At 49.1% G+C, this 21,722-nt stretch overlaps 2 protein-coding genes across 2 annotated transcripts in view; both read left to right on the top strand.

Moving 5' to 3' along the window:
- Window positions 1-8,864, top strand: part of POLD2 (DNA polymerase delta 2, accessory subunit) — a 29,418-nt gene extending 20,554 nt beyond the window's left edge. The window contains exons 7-10 of the mRNA XM_032952420.2: window positions 423-580; window positions 4,093-4,220; window positions 5,838-5,939; window positions 6,933-8,864. Of these exons, the coding sequence (XP_032808311.1) occupies window positions 423-580; window positions 4,093-4,220; window positions 5,838-5,939; window positions 6,933-7,096 (552 nt within the window). The 3' untranslated portion in view covers window positions 7,097-8,864. The remainder of the gene's footprint in view (window positions 1-422; window positions 581-4,092; window positions 4,221-5,837; window positions 5,940-6,932) is intronic.
- A 2,509-nt stretch (window positions 8,865-11,373) lies between these two features.
- On the top strand, window positions 11,374-19,992 carry LOC116941371 (uncharacterized). The gene is made up of 3 exons (XM_032952424.2): window positions 11,374-13,109; window positions 13,873-13,986; window positions 16,199-19,992. Exons 1-3 carry the CDS (start codon window positions 12,190-12,192, stop codon window positions 17,106-17,108), a joined length of 1,944 nt encoding a protein of 647 aa, XP_032808315.2. The 5' UTR covers window positions 11,374-12,189; the 3' UTR covers window positions 17,109-19,992.
- Window positions 19,993-21,722: the final 1,730 nt, after the last annotated feature.

Here is a 21,722-nt window from a genome sequence, read left to right as displayed (position 1 = left end):
CATGGGAGGCATGAAATAAACAATTAATTATGATTATAGGCAGCAGAGGGCAGCGCTGCAAATCCATTGTTGTACTGTATTATGTGTATATCGATGTACTGCAACTTCACCAACCACATTGACCAGCGTGGTGAAGTATGACAAAACAACCCCCACATTAAACACAGCGTCATGAGGTTTTCATCTGGCAATGACGTGACAGAAGGGCTTTATACTTGCATTTATGTTAGTAACTGTCATTGAGACAGATTCGTAATGTAGAAATTGTCCATAATAAAGGTTTTTTGGATTAGATCGCGTAAATATAAATGTGTCGTTAAACCCGCCACCACCCGTTTGTGCTATATTTTGAGTGCGCAGAGCGGTGATGTCATGCGCCTTTTGCCGTGTCGACTGTGCGTGGGCCCCCCCCCCCCCCGCAGGCGTCTGTGGATGTGGACGTGATGCCCGGCGAGTTTGACCCCGCCAACTACATGATGCCGCAGCAGCCGCTGCACCGCTGCATGTTCCCGCGTGCCGCCTCCCACGTCACTTTGCGCCTGGAGACGAACCCATACGAAGCGAACATCGCCGGGGTCCGGTGAGTGGCACCACCACCCATACTGGGGCAGGGGAGGTAGGGCTGGTGGTAGCCAAGCTGGAGGTGTCATCGGGGTCATCATTCGATACGCTTGTTTTGAATTGTTTGTCCAGGAGTTGTTGGCATGAGTTAATCAAAGTGGAGTATATATCGAGAGTTTTGGTCGTGCAACTGCGGGGGCGGGGGGGAGGGGGTACAGCCTGAGTGTTGGGCTTTGAAGAGAGGGGGAAATTGGGACATAGGGTGCCTTCATTTCATTTGTTGTACAATGGCTCATGCTGATGGTGCGACGACCACTGCTTGATCACCACCGGTTTTTAGTTTTAAACGAGCATCTTAATGGTGGTCGAGTGGTAGCACAAAGTGCCCATCCATTTCTCTGCTCTCTCCAACCAACAGTTGCATTCCTCAAGCTAAAGCTAAACGACATTATTCACGTTACAGTCGGTCCTGTTAATTGTGTTGGTATCTTTTCAATTTGGCACATGTCACAGTGTGGACCCACATATTTTCGTGTAACGAAACAATGATTGCAATCGCAAACATTGACCTTGAGCTCTGATATAGACTTCATACAAAAGAACAGTGACTGAAACAAATGTGGCCTATGTTTAGACAAAGGTGGAAGGTGATACACAGGGAAGAACAATGAGTGGTATTCTCTACAGCTTTGTCTCCTTATCCGGCATGATGTTTCTCATTTACATATGCAAAATATATAACTAGCACCGCCCATGCATTTGGATAGGCTATAACTTAAGTGATATGCAAGTGATGGATGTCACGAACCTAGACAAATGTGTGTTCGCTGAATTATGCATTATAAATATAAAGACAAATATCCCCCGTATAGCCTAAGCAGACTTTTGGGGCAAATGCTGTTAGCGAGCACCCATGAAGTCTGGCACTGTACACAAGGGGGTGGTGGGTGGCCAGCACCACGCCCGACCGCCTTTGTTTCCTCAGAGGCGATGTTTACACACCACACCAGGTAGTCATATAAGGCGGAGTTGTACATATAAACATCATCGCACACACACACACACACGTGTGTATGAACCAATTAATCCATACACGTGGATATTTATATTAATAACAACAAAAACTCAACACATTCATCAATAACACTGCTTTTAAATTATATCATAGGTGACATTTCAGGCAATGGTGCTTCATTACAGCACATAGACGGGCCAGAGAGATTGAGTGAGTACATGTACATTAGTTATGCATACTGTATACACATACATTCATATAAACATCAGTATGCAAAGACAAAGATCCCCCATATAGCCTTAACATACTGTTGGGGCACGTGCTGTTAACGAGTACCTATGAAGGCCGGCACGGTACACGAGAAGAGGTGGGTGGCAAGCACCACTCCCAGCCGCTTTTGTCTCCCGAGTGGCGATGTTTACACACCGCACTAAATACTAATTTGAGGCTAAGTCGACCTAGGGGAGGCCCAGGACCGGTTCAGATAATTGTCACTGGTGTTGACGGTGAGTGGGAATCAAACCCAGGTCGCCGGGTTCGTAGGGCATACATTCATTCAAACATCAATATATGCACACACATAGACACACATCACATGCACAACACGGACAAAACACATTCGCACATGCTTAAAGCCGGACCTTGTTTTAATCCAAATAACACTTATCGCCAACTCCTGCATCCAGCTTGAGTGTTGAATTGCAGGAAGCGTTCCAATGACATCAAGAATTACAAATGGCCAGTCATTGGATGTTCCGAAGTCGTGGTGGAAATGTCAGGGAATTTTTTTGGGAAATTTAAATACCAGGAATGTCCTTGGCAAGTTTTGTTGAATACGTGTTTACCTCCAGCATACCGTTTCGGAGATTCAGAGCGTGACTGACAGACAGACACTTGTGATGTTTATATGTACGAGTAGAGAACCCGTTAGTCTGCAGTGGAAAATAAGAGACAGCTGTCATTTTCATACTCTTCTCACAATCCTGCACTGCACGTCATCTGCTTTGATGTCTAATACAATACCAAGGTAATAAGTATTGTGATTTTTTTGTAACATTGTCTTGAGATTTCAAGAATATTCTGGTGAAAGACTTACATTAATAGGAGCGCAAATTGAAAAGTTAGACCAATTTTAGCGATGCCCACCTGTTGTTCGTCGCTATCTAGTATGTCTTCCGCCGTTCAATTTCACGTTTATTTGTTACACGGAAAATCCTTGTCGCCAGTTACCCAGCTAGTTTCAGTGGCAATGGCCCACAGCAGCCACGAACAACAGAGTTATATTTGGAATGGAGATGAGCGCAGCCAGCAGCCAGCCAGGAAACTCGAGGCATAGATAATATTTATCGTAGTACGATATATATAGAGATAATGTGCAGGGGATTGAGTTGGGTGCAAATCCCAGGAGCGGTTCTGATAAAACTTGCCAGTGATGTTAGCCTTGGGCAGGAATCGAACTCAAGTAGCAGTGCAGTACACACTAACCACTGTGCCATCGCTCCACCCATGCAAACGCTATCGCATTTTTATTCATTTGTAATGGGTTCAACTGAGTCGCAGACGTAGACTTTGGAGGCAGCGCATTTATTTAGTTCCAACACACGGGGTAACGTCCGCTTAACAGAATAACAACCTCAGGTGGTGACCACCCGGCTAACTGCACTAGTTACCACACTAGTTACCACACTAGTTACCACACTAGTTACTACACTAGTTACCACATAACTGTTACTACGGACCCGGGACCAACAGCATCTGCCCGGGTCCACCTGCTGGAAGACTCGTAGAATGGAGATCGTAGACGAAGGGTTATTTTCCCAGGATGAACAACCCCGGTCCCTCTCGGGACGCGGCTTATATTCTCTGCGGCGTGGCCGGCTCCGCCCTTGGCCACGTCCACCTTCCAGAAATATCGGGAAGGACCTGGGTCCCTATCACATGACCCCCCTAGGGGGCCCCTCTGTCATCTTAGCCGGTCACGTGTCCTCCCAGGTCAACCAGAGTGCCATGGCCTCACACGACCTTCCCCTTTGGTCGGCCACCCACACACCGTGTCCTGTAGGGCCGGCACTGTACTTACCGCATGGTGCCATCCAGCGCTATTACTCAACGCACACCGTGCCCCTCTAGGGCCGGTACTACACCCACAACATGGTGACATCCAGTGATCTCACTACACGTTCAATGACGTAAAATCTTATATCTCAGTTAATAATACATGACATTTCTAAAGCGTCGTTCTACAAAGTGTTAAAAAATGCTGTACATCACGAAAATAAATAAATAAACACATCTCAGGAGCTCATTTAGAGAATCGAAAGCAAGAGAAAATGAATGCGTCTTGAGGTGGGTTTTTTTTTCTCCTGGACATATGTGAAAAAGAGCTTTATAGCTCATCGGATTACTCCAGTATGAATAAAGATTCTGATTCTGAAACAGCACCGTTGTCAAGTCTCACCTTGGTGTGCATACAAACACTGAACCAGAAACCCCCACTTGTGTGCACACATGCGCAGATTGCTGGGCACGTCTGGCCAGAATGTGTTGGACATTTACAAGTACTCGGGCATGGAGGACCACCTGCAGATCCTCGAGTGGACCCTGCGAGCCAGCCACATGGCACCCACAGCGCCAGACACGCTAGGTGGGTGCCCATCTCCTCTCTCACCACCCCTCCGGATGACCCGGTCTCGCCACACAGGGTTTGATCTTCGACAAAGCCATAGTCCACCCTAAACTGCATTCGCACAAACCATGGCAGATGCGAATACCTGACGCACAAATGGAAAATTAAAAACTCTGCTGTGTGCGACTGTGCTCATCCGGAACAGACCATACAACATCTAACGATGCAATGCCCGATCCACAAATACGAGGGAGGCATCACAGCGACGATGCACCACTCCGCTACTCCTGACGCGGTTATCTCGCTTGACCACCTGAATGTGAAATTGTAGTTGTTGCTCTGCATCTACATCAGCTGTATGAAACAAGAGGAAGCAGCATATAGAGCTTTTTTTTAATGAAAGGCTCTCAGTGTGCACTTGGGTCCCATTGATTGCAATGGATTCTATCAGGTTCTATCAACTTCTGAGGAGTTGGCAGTGTTTGATTGAATCTTAGCTATGGTGTATTGTTTTTTTTTTTAATGGGTACTGAAGGAAGTGCACTGAATGTCGCTATAATAATGATAATGGCACGTATTTGTCTGGGAAGCCTCACTGATTCACAGGAGCGTTGTGTTTGGGAAGTTTGGCCAATTCCTTCTTGATGAGGGGTGTGTGCGGGGAAACTGGAGAGCCCACACATAAAGAGGGGGGTAACACGCAAAGGTCAATGCAGCCCGATGTACAGAAATGTAAAATACCAACGGAGGCCTTTCATACATGTTACGAGACTGCAAATGTATTAATTTTACATTATTTCTGCCTGTCAGTTGTATCAGTTATTTATTAAGGCATTCCTTCATATTTTAATCGGGTAATAAATAAACTGTCGTTCATTATATTACAGCCACCGTTTCATACAAAACTTAACTTGTGTGTCTATGTAACGTCTATTACCCCAACACAATATTTTCTGTCTTTGGAGTCTGCAAAACATTCAGAAACCATAGGGGGGGCACGTCTGCTCACTGTTACTGAATGTGCAGTTGCTGCAACTATTAAGGAATCGGAACCACTTTGCAAGGATGTGTGCTATCTCTTTTGTATCGCCAAACGCACGAATCTCCCATTCCACAAGGGCCCGGGGATGATCTAAGCGTGCATTTATATATTTTTTCAGCGCAAATTATAATGAGCTCATGTTTTATACAGGGCTCGCCCTGCTTATCGCTGGACACTCAACACGTTGGTTTAATGGATCGTGAATAATGCTCTTTGTAATTATAAAAAAGGTTTTTAAACAAATACATGGATACAATTATATACAGTTCACTTAATTATCCGTGGGTGGATTATCCGTTTGAATATTATATTTTCTCTGCACGCTGGTACCGTTATTGCTCACTGCTCACGTGATCGCAAACATGAGAGGCAGATAAGCCGATGATCTTAAACAATAAAAATAGAATGCACATTCTACATAGGTGATCATTATATATATTTGCCTAATCTGCAAATGTTTTGCATTACGTGTGTTTTGGTTTTGTCCTGCCCCCCCCACCCTCACCATTACCGCAAATAAAATCAAGAGTTGACTGTATATTCAGTTATATCCTCTTATTCAATGTTTACCTCTTTTTTCTCCCCTTGTGCAGGCTGTTATCCTTTCAAACACAAAGACCCATTCATTCTCAACTGCTGTCCAGATGTTTATTTCAGCGGCAATGCTCCCAAGTTCCAAACAAAAACCATCACAGGTGGGCAGGGTTTGTATGTGCCCGTGGGCTCGGTGTTGACAATGACTTTACAAGCACGAATGGTAACCCCCGCAAATGAGTAATGCAAGGCCATTGGTCTTTTTTCTGTCTCTGCCTGTACATTACCGATCTTCTGTTGGCACAGGGGAGAGATTTGTTTGCAAGCATGCATGCCTGCTTGCCTGTGTGCATGTGTACGTGATCAACCTCGTGTGTGCTCGTATGCGTTAGCATGGGGCCCGATGTCTTTTATAAATGCATTATGCATATCTGCTTCCGCGGGGTAGTAGAACGAGCTTGCGTGTGTTGCTCGGCTGCAGCACATTTTTACAAACACAGGCCTCTCGCTCACAGCGTAGCACGATGCCTTCTTGAAGGCCAGGTAAGAGCCTGTTAGTGGAGCCGTGGCGTCCTGGTTAGTGCACTGCGCTACGAATCCGGCGATCCGAGTTCATTTCCTGGCCACGGTGCTAACATCACTGCCATCTGAACTAGACGTGGGCCATTCCCCCCTTCGCCAACCCGCACTGACCAGCGTGGTGAAGGATTGGCAAATAACCCCGGTGACGTGGCGTGGGGAGGCCATCCAGCAGTGGATGGACAGTGGCTGAAAATTATTATTAAATTATTTTTAAGAGGCCATTGAGACCAGCAGCCGTATTTTTTTTAAAACAACAATGAAACGTTCTATCGTGCTAATTAATTAAAACTCACAATTAATCATGATAACCAGCAAACATCATAGCAGCAAACAGGTCCTAAAGTGAGACAAATAAAAATAAAGACTTAAGCAAATTAAACCGCAAATGTAAAATTACAAACAACAATGGGCAAGGTAAGGCTAAAACAATACATTATTAGGTCAAACTAAGCATATATATAAAACAAACAGATTAAACAAATTCAATCACGTGTACCGCATGATCGGTGTGAGCGCGCGTGCTCACGCGCTCTTTACGCGAACCTCCTCTCGCCCCCTCACGCGGCTTGCAGGACCCCTGGGCCAGAGGGTGCTGCTGGTGTGCGTGCCGGTGTTTTCGACCACCCAGACGGCCTGCCTGCTCAATCTGCGCACCCTCCAGTGCCAGCCCATCAGCTTCTCAGCCTTCACGGAGCCGCCCGACGACGACGATGGAGAGATGGACGTCGGCAATTGATAGGGAAGCCCACTGTAAAAGGCAGGAGGAATTAATTGCCACCTGAAAATAATAAGCACTCCAAACAATAGTCGCGTAAGAATTCACGAGCACCCCCGCCCCTCCCTCCAGTCTCGTTTCGATTCAAGAATCAAGAATGTGTTTTTGTCTTGTTTGTGGTTCAATTGTTTCTAGAGGTTTTTTTTTTGCATTGTTGTGTTTTGTTCTGTACGGCCTTGTTAGTTCAGCTGTGTTGCATAATCCCTTCCTGCCCATAAACCTACATGTAGCAGAATACAGTTCGCATTACTTTGCATCTCTCAGAATACACTGTTACACGCACATTTCGACGAATTTATCCGAAGTGTAAGAATTGATTGTAAGCGATGAATCGTTATAGGCAATTTAAACACTAAAAAATGTTTACCTTCGATTTAAAGCTTTCGTTACTGCAGGGATTCATCTTCTTGGTTCTTTCGGTAAAGTCACGTAGAAGGGAAATAATACAAATAAACAAAAAAATAAACGATAAAATAAAATTCTCACGACGTTACGTGACTTTACCGAAAGAACCAAGAAGATGTTTACCTTCACTGAACATAAGAAGCTCAAGGTTGGTGCATTTGAATTCACAATGCATATCGGTGGTGTGTGGCAATGCCCGGACATTAGGAAAACTGCTTGGCTTAAGGTTAATGAGTATAAAGACCCAGAATTCCTTTCCAGTATTAAAGATTCACCTTTCTCAGTCTTAGAGATAGCGGCGTATGCCGTAATTGAGATTACAATGCACATTTTGTCTTTGCTTAGGGCATTATATCACATTTTTGCCAAGTAGTTCCTTATGCTGTGCATGTGCCTATTAACTTAGTTTTCCAGGGTGAATTGTAGACCACAGTGAAATGTGGTAACTCAATATAACCTTGCTTCCTTGCTTCATGGACAGAATTAAGATAGGGCCGAGCGGTACCGATATCAAGTGGCTGGAGTGATAAATGTGCCCTGTTTGTCAGTTTTGTAGATTAGCATGCTAGCTTATCGAGTGAATTAATGTGCGGAAACAAATAATACTTTCAGGATACATTAAAATTGGAATCACTGCAGCTAACTCAATGAATCACTGCAGGTAACTGAGTTTCTTAAATTGCTAAGCATGGTCCGTTTGAGTTAATTATTTTTTATGCTTTTGTTTTCAAGTGATACCTTTTACTTAGCTGTGCAAGGTGTCGTTGAAATTTTTACACTTGTTTTGCTAGGGAGGTTTGGAATTCTTTATTGACATAGATACATTAATTTACAATTCCGTTGCGGGCCATATTTTAATATTTAATATGAGCGATGCCACCTATACACAATGATGATATATTTCAAATAATACCACTGGATCTCTTACATTCACAATATGGATTTTTTTTCTATCAGGTCTTTGTAAACATTGCCTGCAAGAATCACCATTGGGCTCTGTAAATTAATGCAGCCGTGAGTTGGATCATATTTGAGCTGTTTAGCTACCCGTGGATTCATTTGCATCTTGGACTTGCCAGAGTTATTGGACTTGCGTGACAGCCACTGCCTTTTGTGCCCTGAGAGTTTATTTCACACCGTTTGTCTTTATCCCTCTGTGTGTGTGTGGTTTTTTCTTGTTTGAGTTTTGCCTCTTTGTGTCGTGCACGCAGGCTTTGTTTAGCCGAGTCATTTCCTCATGTTGTGCCGTTTACGGATGCGGTGAATGGCATTATTTTGTTAAAAAAATGCAGTCATTTTTTTGTAATAAACCCTTTACAAGGACGTTGATGAATATGGGTGTTTCTTGGATTTATAAAACAGAGTAATTGTAATGCTGCTCGCGCATGTTTATGTAAATGACATGCCGAGCCGTGGTGTTTGTCTGGAGTGATCTGTCTGCTTTGATGTCACAACTCGGCCTCTTTAGCCTCTGCACATTGACAAACCTCTCCAGCCAAGTGAAACTCAGCTTTCCTCAAGGTATGCTCAATGTTGTTTGCTAAATTGTTTTGTTTTTATTGATAAGACCACTTCATTATCACTTCCACCCTATTACCCCCCATCGACCCAGTCCCACTAAAGCTTAAAAGCCGTGAATTCTCGCCGCTATCCCTTTGATAAACGTTGAAACAACCTCGGGGTCATTCACGACTGCAGTATCGCGCTTGGGGATTGATTTTCAGTTCAAAGGTGCAAAGTTCAAGGTCGCCACGACCTCTGCGCAACCATTTTTTTCTACCTGCTGTTTAGAAAGGATTGACCATTCTTGGGGAGACCTTGTAACATACGTTTGCTTATTTTTTACATCAAGTTATTACCTAAATCAATGTCACATTTGAGCTTTCTAGACGCCTTCATGGAAAATGTGTTCATTATCTTCAAGTTCCTGCTGGCTGCAAACTAATATTCCAGCGCTGTCATCAGTTACTCTTACGCTAAATATACCAGTCATCCTTTCATCGCTGCACCTTTTATCTCTGCATTGAAGTCCTCTATTAATGATGTGTATTTTGGCCTCAAGTATAATTTATTAATTTGGCCGACGTGACATTGACATGTTCTGGTCATCTCGTGTAGGAGCATTGTGTGAGTAGCCCACTTCACACTCGTTTGCACACGGAACGGTTGAACGGACAGTCTTCGCAAGCGGTGCTTGGTACAGACCCCTAGTAGAGGTTCTGTGAGTGCAACATAGATAGGTCACAAGAAAGGTGAGTGGCTGAACTAGCACATTACACCGACACAATACGTCTTATCTTAATCACTGCCAAACGTATTTAATTAACACGTCCTTGGATTATTTACACGTCCTGGATTGTTCAGGCTTGCAGTGGTTGGAGAGCCTTAATATGAAATGAATAATTATCTGTAAAGTACTTTCTAATTCTAAAATGCTATGTTTGCTTCTGAGACGAAACGTCTCCATATTGACCTTAACACTGACCCATACGATTACTAAAATATCCATTTTTGGACTTGGTTTCTATTCCTCACTCTACTGAGTCCATGGAATCCTAATTTAATTTCTCTCGAGTCTTAATTCCATGTGTTGTGCGTCGCATTTGAAAATATCTAGAATGCGTCCTGGTGATACCCAGTGATCACTGCTCCTTCATATTCCCAGCCGACGTCATGGCTGGTCAAACCAGAACTGCTGCAGACTGGGCCGTAGTTTATGCACAACAAACACGATGGTGTTTTTTACCATAAACTCAAGTTTTATTTTAGCAGGTAAGACACTGAGATATATAGCTCTTTTTCAGAATCAAGCTGGCTATCGCCAATGATGACTCAACGAAGTGGCTTATCAGGTGGAAGTTTATTGCAGCCAAATTCTCTATAAACGCATGCTTCTAAATGTGGAGGGGAAAACCCGGAGAAAACCCCACGCAACCGCAATATACAAACTCCAAACATACAGGTTCCAGGGTCGGGATCGAACCCACGACCTCCTGCATACCAGGTGAGGTAGTTAACATCTCCGAGCCATCGTGGCGCCCTATTTCAGCAGACTCGGCAGCGGAATACAAATATGACATCCATAGCTCATTTTTCGCGGTAATTCTTGGGTGAGTGTGGCATTAAAGGTTATACACCTTCATATACACGCCTGTAATCCAGCATTGCTCAGGCGAGGGTTGATGGATCAAACAAGTGTTGTGAAGCTCCATTCACGTGGACATCGAGACGCCATGCCCTGCTGGCTTGCCAAGAGAAAGTGGTTCAGCAAAATGTGGACCCCCCCCACCCCACCTGTTCCAGGTGCGTGGGTTATCTCCCAGTGCTCCGGTTTCCTTCCACGTGTAATACTCATTAATTGGTCCATAACACCTTAATATCTATAGGACCGCGGAGCGTGGGCAATTGTGGGCACCGACTCGTCGTGTGGCTACTTCCCAGCGTGTCTGTTGTTCCAGGCACCTTCGAGCGTGAGCGAATACTGAGTGCGGCTGCGGGTTACACGTTGAAGTTAGTGACGTTAATTGATCTACATTGACATTCTCTAGATTAAAATAACGCTTTCATTTGCTTTCTTTGGTAGTTAAAAAGCATATCGGTATATTCATCAGATGCATATAAAATAAAATAAATTATTCTGGCGTTTGAATAGAGGTAGACGCAGAGGATACGAGAGCCACTATGGGGGTACAGCGTGACTTTGACGTTTTGAATTAAATGCAGCACTGAAGTTTAGTGGCCAAAGAGATGAGGCGGTGTGACCGGCAGGACACGTGTGCAGGATGGAGGAGGGCAGGATAGCAAGACGGACATTGGAGTTGCAACCACAGATCGGCAGCCAGGGTGAAGCCCTGAAACCATCACTGTTAGTGGATGGGATGCCGTAGGAATAGACTTTGAAGGTTGTGCGTCCACAATGCTAGAGCTACAGCACTGTACCTGGTAAATCGAAATACACGACAGCGAGGTGCGGTAGCTTCTGCGGGATTGTTCGTGATTACCTCCGTGAACTTAATTCCCTTCCTAGCCAAATTGGAAGTTGCCCCTAATTAGGGGGGCGGCGGGCAGCGAGGACAGGTGGGGGGGGGGGGAGGAGGCGCTGCGGTTCGTTAGAGTCGCCACTACAGGAACACCTTCCTCCTCTTCCTCCTCTCACAATCCAAGTTAACCCTTGCAGTCCCGTGCGCCTCCCTGGTTCAAGTAAACATGCACGAGTGGTGGGGATCATCTCTTCACGCCTCCCCTCCTTGTTGCAGTAACCTGCTCCAAACGGTCGCGTCGCGTCGCTGTGTGTGTGTCCGTGTGTGTCTCTGTGTCTCTCCCAAGACCCCCCAGCGCGAATCCGTCCGTTCAAAGCGGCCGGGCGCTCTGGCCGGCACAGCACACGGATCTGTCAGCCGCACACCGCCGCCTCGTCTGCGTTTCCAGTCTCTTGACATCACCGGCGGAGGCGCGTTCCTGATCTCGTCTTCCGTCAACTCTCGTCTCTCTGTCATTCACCGCAACAACTGCTGCTCTCGTCGAGTTGACATCGTGGCCGCGTGCGCTTACATTGATTGCCTTCTCTCTTTGAAACGACAATTATAATAGCAGCCAATTTAATCATCTCGAGAGAGAAAGAGAAATTAGCGAGTGGGAGACAGAGAGTAATGGATACCGTCGAGTTATTATTGGCGCTGTCCACGGCGATGGTGCTGATTGTCTCACTCGTGTCAAACCTCACGGTCCTCTGCTGCTACGGCGCCAGCAGCGAGCTGCGCAAGCGAGCTCCCGGCGTCTTCATCCTCAACCTCACCTGCTCCAACCTGCTGCTTACCCTGCTCAACATGCCCCTCACCCTGGCCGGTGTCGTTCGCTCCGGCCACACCGGGACTCCCACCGCCCCGTTCACGGCGTCCAACTCCAACGACCCGCGCCAGCAGAATCAGCACCAGGTGTTCGTCAAGGACGAGCACGCGTCCTTATCATCGTCGTCGTCGTCGTCATCTTCCTCCTTGTCGTCATCATCGTCGTCATCGTCGCGGCCGTGTGGAGAGAGCCTCTGCCAGGCAGCCGCTTTCGCCGAGACCTTCCTCACCACGAACGCCATGCTCAGTGTGGTTGCTCTGGGCCTCGACCGCTGGGTCGCTGTCCTCTTCCCCCTCAGCTACGCCGCCCACATGCGGCGTCGCGACGCGGCGCTGGTCCTCGCCTACGCGTGGCTTCACTCGCTCGCCTTCCCCGCCGCCGCCCTCGCTCACTCGCCGTCGTGGCTGGCCTACGGGCCCTCGTACGCCTCGTGCACCCTGGTGCAGGGGCCTCCGCTGTCGCCACCGCCGCCGCCACCGCCGCCGCCGCCGTCGGCACCCGGCGGCCCGTTGGGGTCTGCGGGCTCCGCGAGCGCGCTCCGCGGGTCCTCGGCGTCGTTCGCCGCCTTTTCGCTCGCCTACCACGCGCTCACCTTCTTCCTGTCGCTGCTGGTGCTGTGCCTCACCTACCTGAAGGTGCTGCGCGTGGCGCGCTCGCACTGCCAGCGCATCGACGTGGTCACCATGCACGCGCTCATCCTGCTGGTGGACATCCACCCCAGGTGGGTTGCGATGCCCCACGCGCGCGATCACAGCTGCAACACGCGTGCGCGTGCGTACAAGGACGAAGATCCCCGTGTAGCCTACACAGGATGTTGGGAACACGTGCGGTTAGTGGCCACCTCTGGAATGCCCGCACGGATCGCGAGGGGCTGGTGTGATGGGAACCACGCCCGGCTGCATTTGTCTCCCCAACTACTGACGGTTTGCACATCGCGTTGATACTCATTGAATGTTGATTCGACCTAGGGGAGCCCCTGGACCGGTTCAGATTATCGCGACTGATGTTAACCGGGGTCGGGAATCGAACTTAGTTTGCCGGGTTATTAGTTAGGGCAGTGCGTTAACGACAACACCAACGCTCCAGCGCCCTGTCAAGCAAAAACCCACCGAGTGGCATGACTGTCCATTTCCGATGTTCCGTACGCACGCGTGGTTAGCGTGCACGTTGCATGGCACGAGGAGTGGACTGGGGGCTCCGTCGCTATGCCCCACGATCTCCGCCACTCTTCATTAGCCCCACGCCTGGCCCACTCCGGCCCGCGGGCCCCGATGCAGTCTCGCCACCTCGCACACTCGACAGTCCACGCCACAGCGTGCGTCCAAGCGTCCGCGCGCGTCCGTTTGGGTGCGCGTCCAGCGTGCGCGTGCCTCGTGATCCCGTGCCTCGTGAACCCGTGCCCGCGTGAACCCGTGCCTCGTGTGAACCCGTGCCTCGTGAACCCGTGCCTCGTGACCCCGTGCCTCGTGAACCCGTGCCCGCAGCGTTCGCGCGCGCTGCCTGGAGGAGCAGAAGGCGCGGAGGACGCGCGCTCCCAGGCGCGTGAGCACCTTCATCGGCACTTTCGTGCTCTGCTTCGCGCCCTACGTCATCACCAGGTGAGAGGCCACGCGACAGTTTGCCCCCATTACCACCGTACACGATCATCGTAAACACTAATAATGCTAATTATCACAATCGTCGCCACCATTATACTAATGACGATCATCAACAATCAGTTGTAATAATCGGTGACGATGTTAAGCATTAGTACTGTGACAATCAGCATCATGATATCATCATCATCATTAAACACCAGTGGCGTTTGATTTGTGAAACTGTTCTGGTAGCTTCCACTCCCCACGTCCCACCCCCCACTTTTTACCAACCCGCAATTTCCGGGAAGGCGAAGTGTGGCGAAGTATGGTGAAGTATGGTGAAGTATGGTGAAGTATGGGGAAGTATGGGGAAGTGTTGTGAAGTGTGGTGAAGTATGGTGAAGTGTGGCGAAGTGTGGTGAAGTGTGGTGAAGTATGGTGAAGTGTGGTGAAGTATGGGGAAGTGTTGTGAAGTATGGTGAAGTGTTGTGAAGTATGGTGAAGTATGGGAAAGTGTTGTGAAGTGTGGTGAAGTATGGGGAAGTGTTGTGAAGTGTGGTGAAGTATGGTGAAGTGTTGTGAAGTATGGTGAAGTGTTGTGAAGTATGGTGAAGTATGGGAAAGTGTTGTGAAGTGTGATGAAGTTTTGTGAAGTGTTGTGAAGTGTGGTGAAGTATGGTGAAGTGTGGTGATGTATGGGGAAGTGTTGTGAAGTGTGGCGAAGTATGGTGAAGTGTGGCGAAGTATGGTGAAGTGTGGTGAAGTGTGGTGAAGTGTTGTGAAGTGTGGTGAAGTGTGGGGAAGTTTTGTGAAGTATGGTGAAGTATGGTAAAGTGTGGTGAAGTATGGTGAAGCAAGCTTCTTGACTAACATGGCGTGGGGGGTTGTTTACATCCAGCAGTGGATTGAACGAGTGCTATAAATTAAGGTTATTGCTTAATAAAAAATAATATCGGGGTAGTGTAGCCTACTTGATATGCGGAACACACACGCTTGACTTCAATACATCTTTTCATTTGACAAGCACGCCGTTAACTTACTGTTGTGTTGGCAAATTTAAAACAACAATTACCATAATATTACCCAATTGAGATTATAGATACCAATCACTGCCGACTACACTACTGTGAAATCTTGGCAGAACCCTCTTCAAAATGAGCCATGAGACTCAGCGAAGATTTCCCCGGGTTAAACAGGCGCAATAACAACAAAAACTAAATGGACAACATTAATCTGGATTCATAATAAAGGTTTTTGGGTTAGATCGCGTTATTTATAAATGTGTCGTAACCCTCCACCACCCGACACGGCCAAACAGTAAAAAAGGTGTCACGTTTACAAAGGACAAATAGTTCACTACTTTAGCCCACCGGTCTGTTGAAGAGTGAATCAACATAATTTAATACTGGCAAATTGCCCGATGATGCTGTATGTAATTACCAGCGAAACGTCGTACTCAAAATCTTAAATGATGTTGATTCACTTAAGAGACCTGGGGTGGTGGGTGGGGGGAGGAGAGAATGCAAACAAAAGGACGGTACACACTTCACACAAACAGATTGAGAGAAGTAACGACTTCAAAATACGAGTGGAATGAGCTCCCACGCGCTCTTCCACCCACTGGGTTCAGTGTCAGGGATCTCAAATCAAATCCCCACCCACACCCACAACAAACGGCTGACTCTCTGAGCGTTCCGCGTGAGTGAGTCTGAGTGCAAAGTGTGTACCGTGCGTGTGCATTGGGGAAACAGTGGTGTATCGACAGATCGTTATGCGGTCACGGTCAATGTTGTACGCAACGTAAATTGACATTCCACAGAGGCTACTGACAGTCTGTATAGTCTATACAAAACAGCGGCAGTCTTCTACTGGGCAGTCGCAGTCTGACAGTCTTTATAGTCTACGCCAGGCAGTGACAGTCTACACAAGTCTACACAAGGTAGTGACAGTACATAGAGTACACAATACAAATACAGTAAAAATTGCCAAGACAGTTATCCAAAAGGCAAAGACAGTATATTCTCGCAGAGACAATCGAATACAGTCTACTGGACATCTGTGAAAAATAGCTTTATAGCTCATCGGATTCCTGAAGTTTAAACCGTGGAGACGGTCTACACGGGCAAACACATATACTGTAGTGTACACGATACAGTATATAATGAAAGCGCTAAAGTGAGGATGTGTCTGCGCCCTTGCCCCCCCCCGTCACCCCTTCCCCCGCCTCGTGCAGGCTGGTGGAGCTTAGCCCCGCCGTGCCGTTCATTGACCGCCGCTGGGGGTTGTTCACGCGCTGCCTGGCCTACAGCAAAGCGGCGCTCGACCCCTTCGTGTACGCGCTGCTGCGCCGCCAGTGCCGCCGCGTCCTTGCCGAGATGTTCCACCTGCGACGCCACCACAGCCACCACCACAACCACCACCACCACCACAGCCACCGCAACCGACGCCACAGACACCACCGCTTCTGCGGCTCGCGCTCCACGGGACCCCGTTCCACGCTCGCCCTCGCCTCTGACGCCAGCGACTCAGTGGTGTTCACGGAGAGGCACAGCCCCGTGGGACGGGAGGATCCCTGTGCCATCTCAGGGCCCATGGAGGAGATGGAATTGGAGGTGGAGGTTTCAGAGGTGACTGCGAGCTCGCGCGTAAGGATAGGAGATGAGAATGATTACGACGACGACGATTATGATGGCGGTGGTGGCGGGCAGCAGAAGGAGAAGAAGGAGGTGAGAGGAGACGCAGAACGCGGTAATGGAGGAGAAGTTGGAGGAACTGCGTTGGGACCTCATCACGTTGGGGCGTCCCTGAGGGCAACACATACAGAACGTGCGTTGGTGGAGGAAGTCGGGCTTCTGAAACCTGCAGACAGGTTCAGCGGTGACTTTTCCTCCTCCTCTTCCTCCTCCTCGTCGTCGCCATCTTCATCGACGTCCTCATCCTCCTCGCCGCCTCAAAGAGCGGACCGCAAGGTTCCCGGGCGGCGAGGCGTGAGTCTCCCTCTGAGCACCGTGATGGAGGAATGCCCTGGGCCGTGCCCTGGGCCGTGCCCCGTAGCGCCCTTCTCGACCCTGAACCCGTGCCCCTCGGGGGAGAATGCGACATCGCCTCTCGCGAGGGCGAATCCCTCTCGAACCACGGTGTAAGGGGAAAAGGACTGCGAAGGATGATGATGAGAAGGAGGAGGATGAGGAGTTCCCGGGTGGAATAATGAGAGACATCGGAAGACCGTCGAAGAAAAAACGAGTCGAGGAGCATCGAGGCAAGAGGCGAGAGTTTCGGAGCCGGGCTGGCGGTTTGGTCGTCCATCATGCGGACAGCTCTTGATTTTAAAAGTTAGACGACCGATGGAAGGTCTCGCTGCCCGAAACTCCGTGGAACAATCGCCAAGAGGACGCGGAGGCTCGGGGTTTTAATTCACGCGCCCTTGTTGTCTCCTCTACGGGGGGAGTGGAGGAGGGGGCAGACGGTGACAGCGGCAGGCTGTGGCTAAAGTTGGCTTCGCGTTCACGGGTTTCGCTAATAGAATTCCCTTATTTAAACCGAGTGAGAGCCCCGCTGACAGGCGTCTGTTGCGGAAGGCGCCGTGGGTGCGTCGAGGTTGTCCGCGCGCCTTTGTCCTGCCCGGACGTGCCGCTGCACCACAGTCACAGAGCAATAGCGGATTCGGCGAGCGCGCTGGCATCCAGAGTTACATTTCCGCTCACGATCAATACGAGTGGTTCACGAATTAACCGAACCGGCCCTGGGCCTCCCCCTTGAGCGACTCTGCGTTAAATGAGTACCTGCTGCGGTGTGTAAACATCGGCTCAGCACTGGGGAGACAAAGGCGTCCGGGCGTCATGTTGGCCAACCACCGTCTCGCGTGCCGTGCCGGTCTCCATAGGTGCTCGCTAACAGCACTTGTCCCAACAGCCTGTTAAAAGCTACACGGAGGGAACTGTGTGCCCTGGACAAAGTCCCGTCAGCGAGCTTCTCCGGCATGCGAGACTGCGCTGGTTGGGTCTCGTAGCTCGCATGGCCAGCCGCCAAGCATGCGCTTTGGCCGGATAGAAGTTGCCAAGCGGGCGCGGCACGGGCTGGAGAAGAGATGGAGTGATGTGGTACACGAGGACGTGAAGTTGATTGGACTTACTCATTGTTTTTTTCGGTAAAGTCACGTATGTAGAAATACCATAAAATTCGGTAAAGTCACGTATGTAGAAATACCATAAAATTATTTCTACATACGTGACTTTACCGAAAAAAACAATGAGTAATTTATGCAGTCACGAAAGCTTTAATTCTGATTGGACTTGCCGATGACCGGTACCAGCGGTGTCAAGATCGGTCTCTGTGGATGAGGCTCGTGATGGGCGCTAATGCTGGGCAGGTGGAGGCGGTCGCCCTCCAACAACAGCGGAGGGCGGAGGAGCGACGCTCACAACAACGAGCGGAGCGCCGGGTGGATTATACGCAGAAAGTTGGCACAGTAGGGACCAACAGCTGGTGTGCATCAGCCAATCATCTCAGTCAGTCAACCCCATGGACACCTGAGTCTGTCCCGTGACCTCCTGCCAACAGCGAGCCTTCGACACTTCACGTGGCCTCAAAGCGCACCTAGCCTGGCACAAAGCGATGCGGTGACGTCAGTGCCACTCATTGGCGAAGGGAGGCTGTTGCCGTGCCCTTTGTATGCGTGTGTACTCGTGCGGGGGGGGGGGGGGCTGTAGAGTTTATGATTACCAGAATGTAAGTGCACGCTGGGGCGGTATAGTTGCCCTGCCGTGGTAATGTAAATTGACGAAACCGAGTAAGAGCGCTGGCCGTCAAATCACACGCAGCGGGATGAAGTGCAAAGCGCGGAGGCTGCTGCCACGTGTGTGCTCCTGAGCACGTTTTGTGTTCGTTGTTTGAAACTGTCGTCGTGTGTGTGTATATATAATGTATAAATAGTATTTTGTACGTGTGTGCGTATATTCAGCGCAGTACGCACCAAGACGCGTGCAGATTTAGCCCATCGCAGATGATCTGTGACTTCGTTATTATAGAGTTGTAATCCTGTGGCGGGCAGATCGTTATCGCCACGCAAAATAGTTCACCATTGATACGGATGAACGTGCAGTAGATGTGCCTGGTTTCTGTGTCTAACCGTCAGTACTGGGGGAGACACAAAGACGACCGCGCATGGTGCTAGCACCACCATCATCGTGGTGCTAGCTACACCACCATAATCGTGGTGCTAGCTACACCACCACCATCATCGTGGTGCTAGCTACACCACCATAATCGTGGTGCTAGCTACACCACCATCATCGTTGTGCTAGCTACACCACCATAATCGTGGTGCTAGCTGCACCACCACCATCATCGTGGTGCTAGCTACACCACCACCATCGTGGTGCTAGCTGCACCACCACCATCATCGTGGTGCTAGCTACACCACCACCATCGTGGTGCTAGCTGCACCACCATCATCGTTGTGCTTGCTACACCACCATCATCGTGGTGCCAGCTACACCACCACCATCGTGGTGCGAGCTACACCACCACCATCATCGTGGTGCTAGCTACACCACCATCATCGTGGTGCTAGCTACACCACCATCGTTCATCGTTCCGGCCTTCATAGGTACTCACGAACAACATTTCCCCTTACAGTCGCCGATGACTGCACAAGATAAACCAACACATTACATTCGGTTGATCACAAAGTGTCCAAAGGCCAGCTATATAATAAAACAAATATATAAATGACCATGTGATTAAGATTTTTCTGCACCAGCGCGTTACGGAAAGTTCAACGACCCCCCTAATGGATGGATAAATGGCCTCTTGACGGTAGTTCTGCGATATCTCCTTCCACGGGCCGTTAGCTATCTAGCACGTTGTGATGCCCTGCTCGCTGGGATTTTCGAACGGATGTATTCATCTCGTCACGTGACGCTCAATTGGAATAGAATTTCGAAAGACGACCAAATAAAATCCGGGCTGGGCGTCTCTGTAGTCGGAGCGATTCACTCAAAATAAAAACAAAAGTCCTGAGTTCAATTCCTGGATGGAGTTCGTCCTCAGTCCCCTACCCCCCGGGGTATTACTCAAACGAATACAGTGGACGTCTCCAAATGGATGGATCGGTCTCCCGTCATAGGAATGTGGAAACGCCACCACCGGAGACACAGATGGCCGGGCGTGGTGCCTGTCACGTCAACAAGATATGACGCTGGGACAGCCGTCATAGGTTCTCGCTGACAGCGCTTGCTTCTACGGTCTGTAGAGCTACACGGGGCACGTCTTGTCCTGGTGTGTATTTGCAACAACAACAAATACATTTTAAGATAAATGACGCGAGTATGTTTATATGCGTTTAAAAATACCCCCTAGTATTTCAATATATCCCATACTATTTAAATATCCCCCCTAGTATTTCAATCTATCCTATACTATTTAAATTATACCCCCTGAGTATAGAGCGATGGTGCAATTATTCGGTACACCTACATCCAGAACGTTGTGATGTGTCTGTGTTTGCACTTCAGTTGTCTTGCGTGAATGTCCCCACGTACGTTTTCCTTGTCTTTGTGTTTGTCTGTCTCTCTGTCGCTCTGCACCTCTGCCGGTCTGCCCCTCTGCCGGTCTGCACCTCTGTCGCTCTGTCTCTCTGTCGCTCTCTCTGTCGCTTTGCCCCTCTGCTGGTCTGTCTCTCTGTCGCTCTGTCTCTCTGTCGCTCTGCCCCTCTGCCGGTCTGCCTCTCTCATTGCCCATGGTGCGGCGAACACCTCCGTTCGAGGATGTCTGACGACAAGACAAGATCTCGCATTGCCTGTCCGGTTGCTTTTCCTCCTCTCTCTCTTATGTCTGTGTTTGCCTTCGCGTGTCTCGCTCCACGTCACCGTGGTTGTCCCCGTGCCTGCATTCCTCCTCGTCTCTCACCGCAGTGTGCACGTACGTTGAACTTCTTTCGCACCGCACGTCGCCCACAACGCTCGTGAGAGGTGCGTGTGGGGGGAAGGAAGTGGGGGGGGGGAAGGCTGGAATCTTCGTTCCTCTTCACACCCCCAGCCGTGTCTCGCCGTGGTCTTCTCACACCTCCTGACGCCTCCCCCGTCACACGAGGCGTCCGTCTGGCGTGTTCTCTACCCGTCTGGCATGTTCTCTACCCGTCTGCGCTGAGGAGCTTAAAGGCCAAATACTGTCCCCTGCGTACTTAACCCACGCAGCCATAAAACAACAAAGTTAAACGACCATTGCCGCCTGCCAGACGGTTACCCCCCGCCTTAGCACCCCCCCTCCTCCTTTCCCCCATCTGACAGGGTCCCTCCGTATCGCGGGGGGGTGGGGGGGGGTACCCCCGTGGCTTTTCACGACGTCTGCTGCTGGAGGAGACGAGGAGAGATGCGGGCGGCGAGTGTGGTGAGAGGAGCCAAACAGGAGCCGTGATTTGTTGCACGACCAAAAAAAAAGACCCACACTGACATGCGCCCGATCTCGCTGCATCTCAGAAACCAAACGGCGTCCGAGTGTGGTGTTAATATTTGAATTGGCAGACTGTCTGGGGAAATAATTACAGATGTTGCGTGGAAGGCTTGGGCTACGAGCTCGTTCTGCAATTGATTCTTGAATCTATCTGTGTAGAGCTTTGAGTTTTGTATGTAGTCTATATTAGGGCTGAACGGTTTGGGGAAAATAACTAATTGCGATTTTTCTTGCGATTTGATTTGCGATTAATATTTTTTAAGTTAAGCTTCAGTTCAATATTCACTGTGTAATAAATTTAAAAC

Source organism: Petromyzon marinus, chromosome 11, assembly GCF_048934315.1.
Source record: "Petromyzon marinus isolate PM22_M1 ecotype Great Lakes invasive population chromosome 11, UKy_Petmar_22M1.pri1.0, whole genome shotgun sequence".
Lineage (NCBI taxonomy): Eukaryota > Metazoa > Chordata > Hyperoartia > Petromyzontiformes > Petromyzontidae > Petromyzon > Petromyzon marinus.
This window is presented reverse-complemented; position numbering and strand designations above follow the sequence as displayed.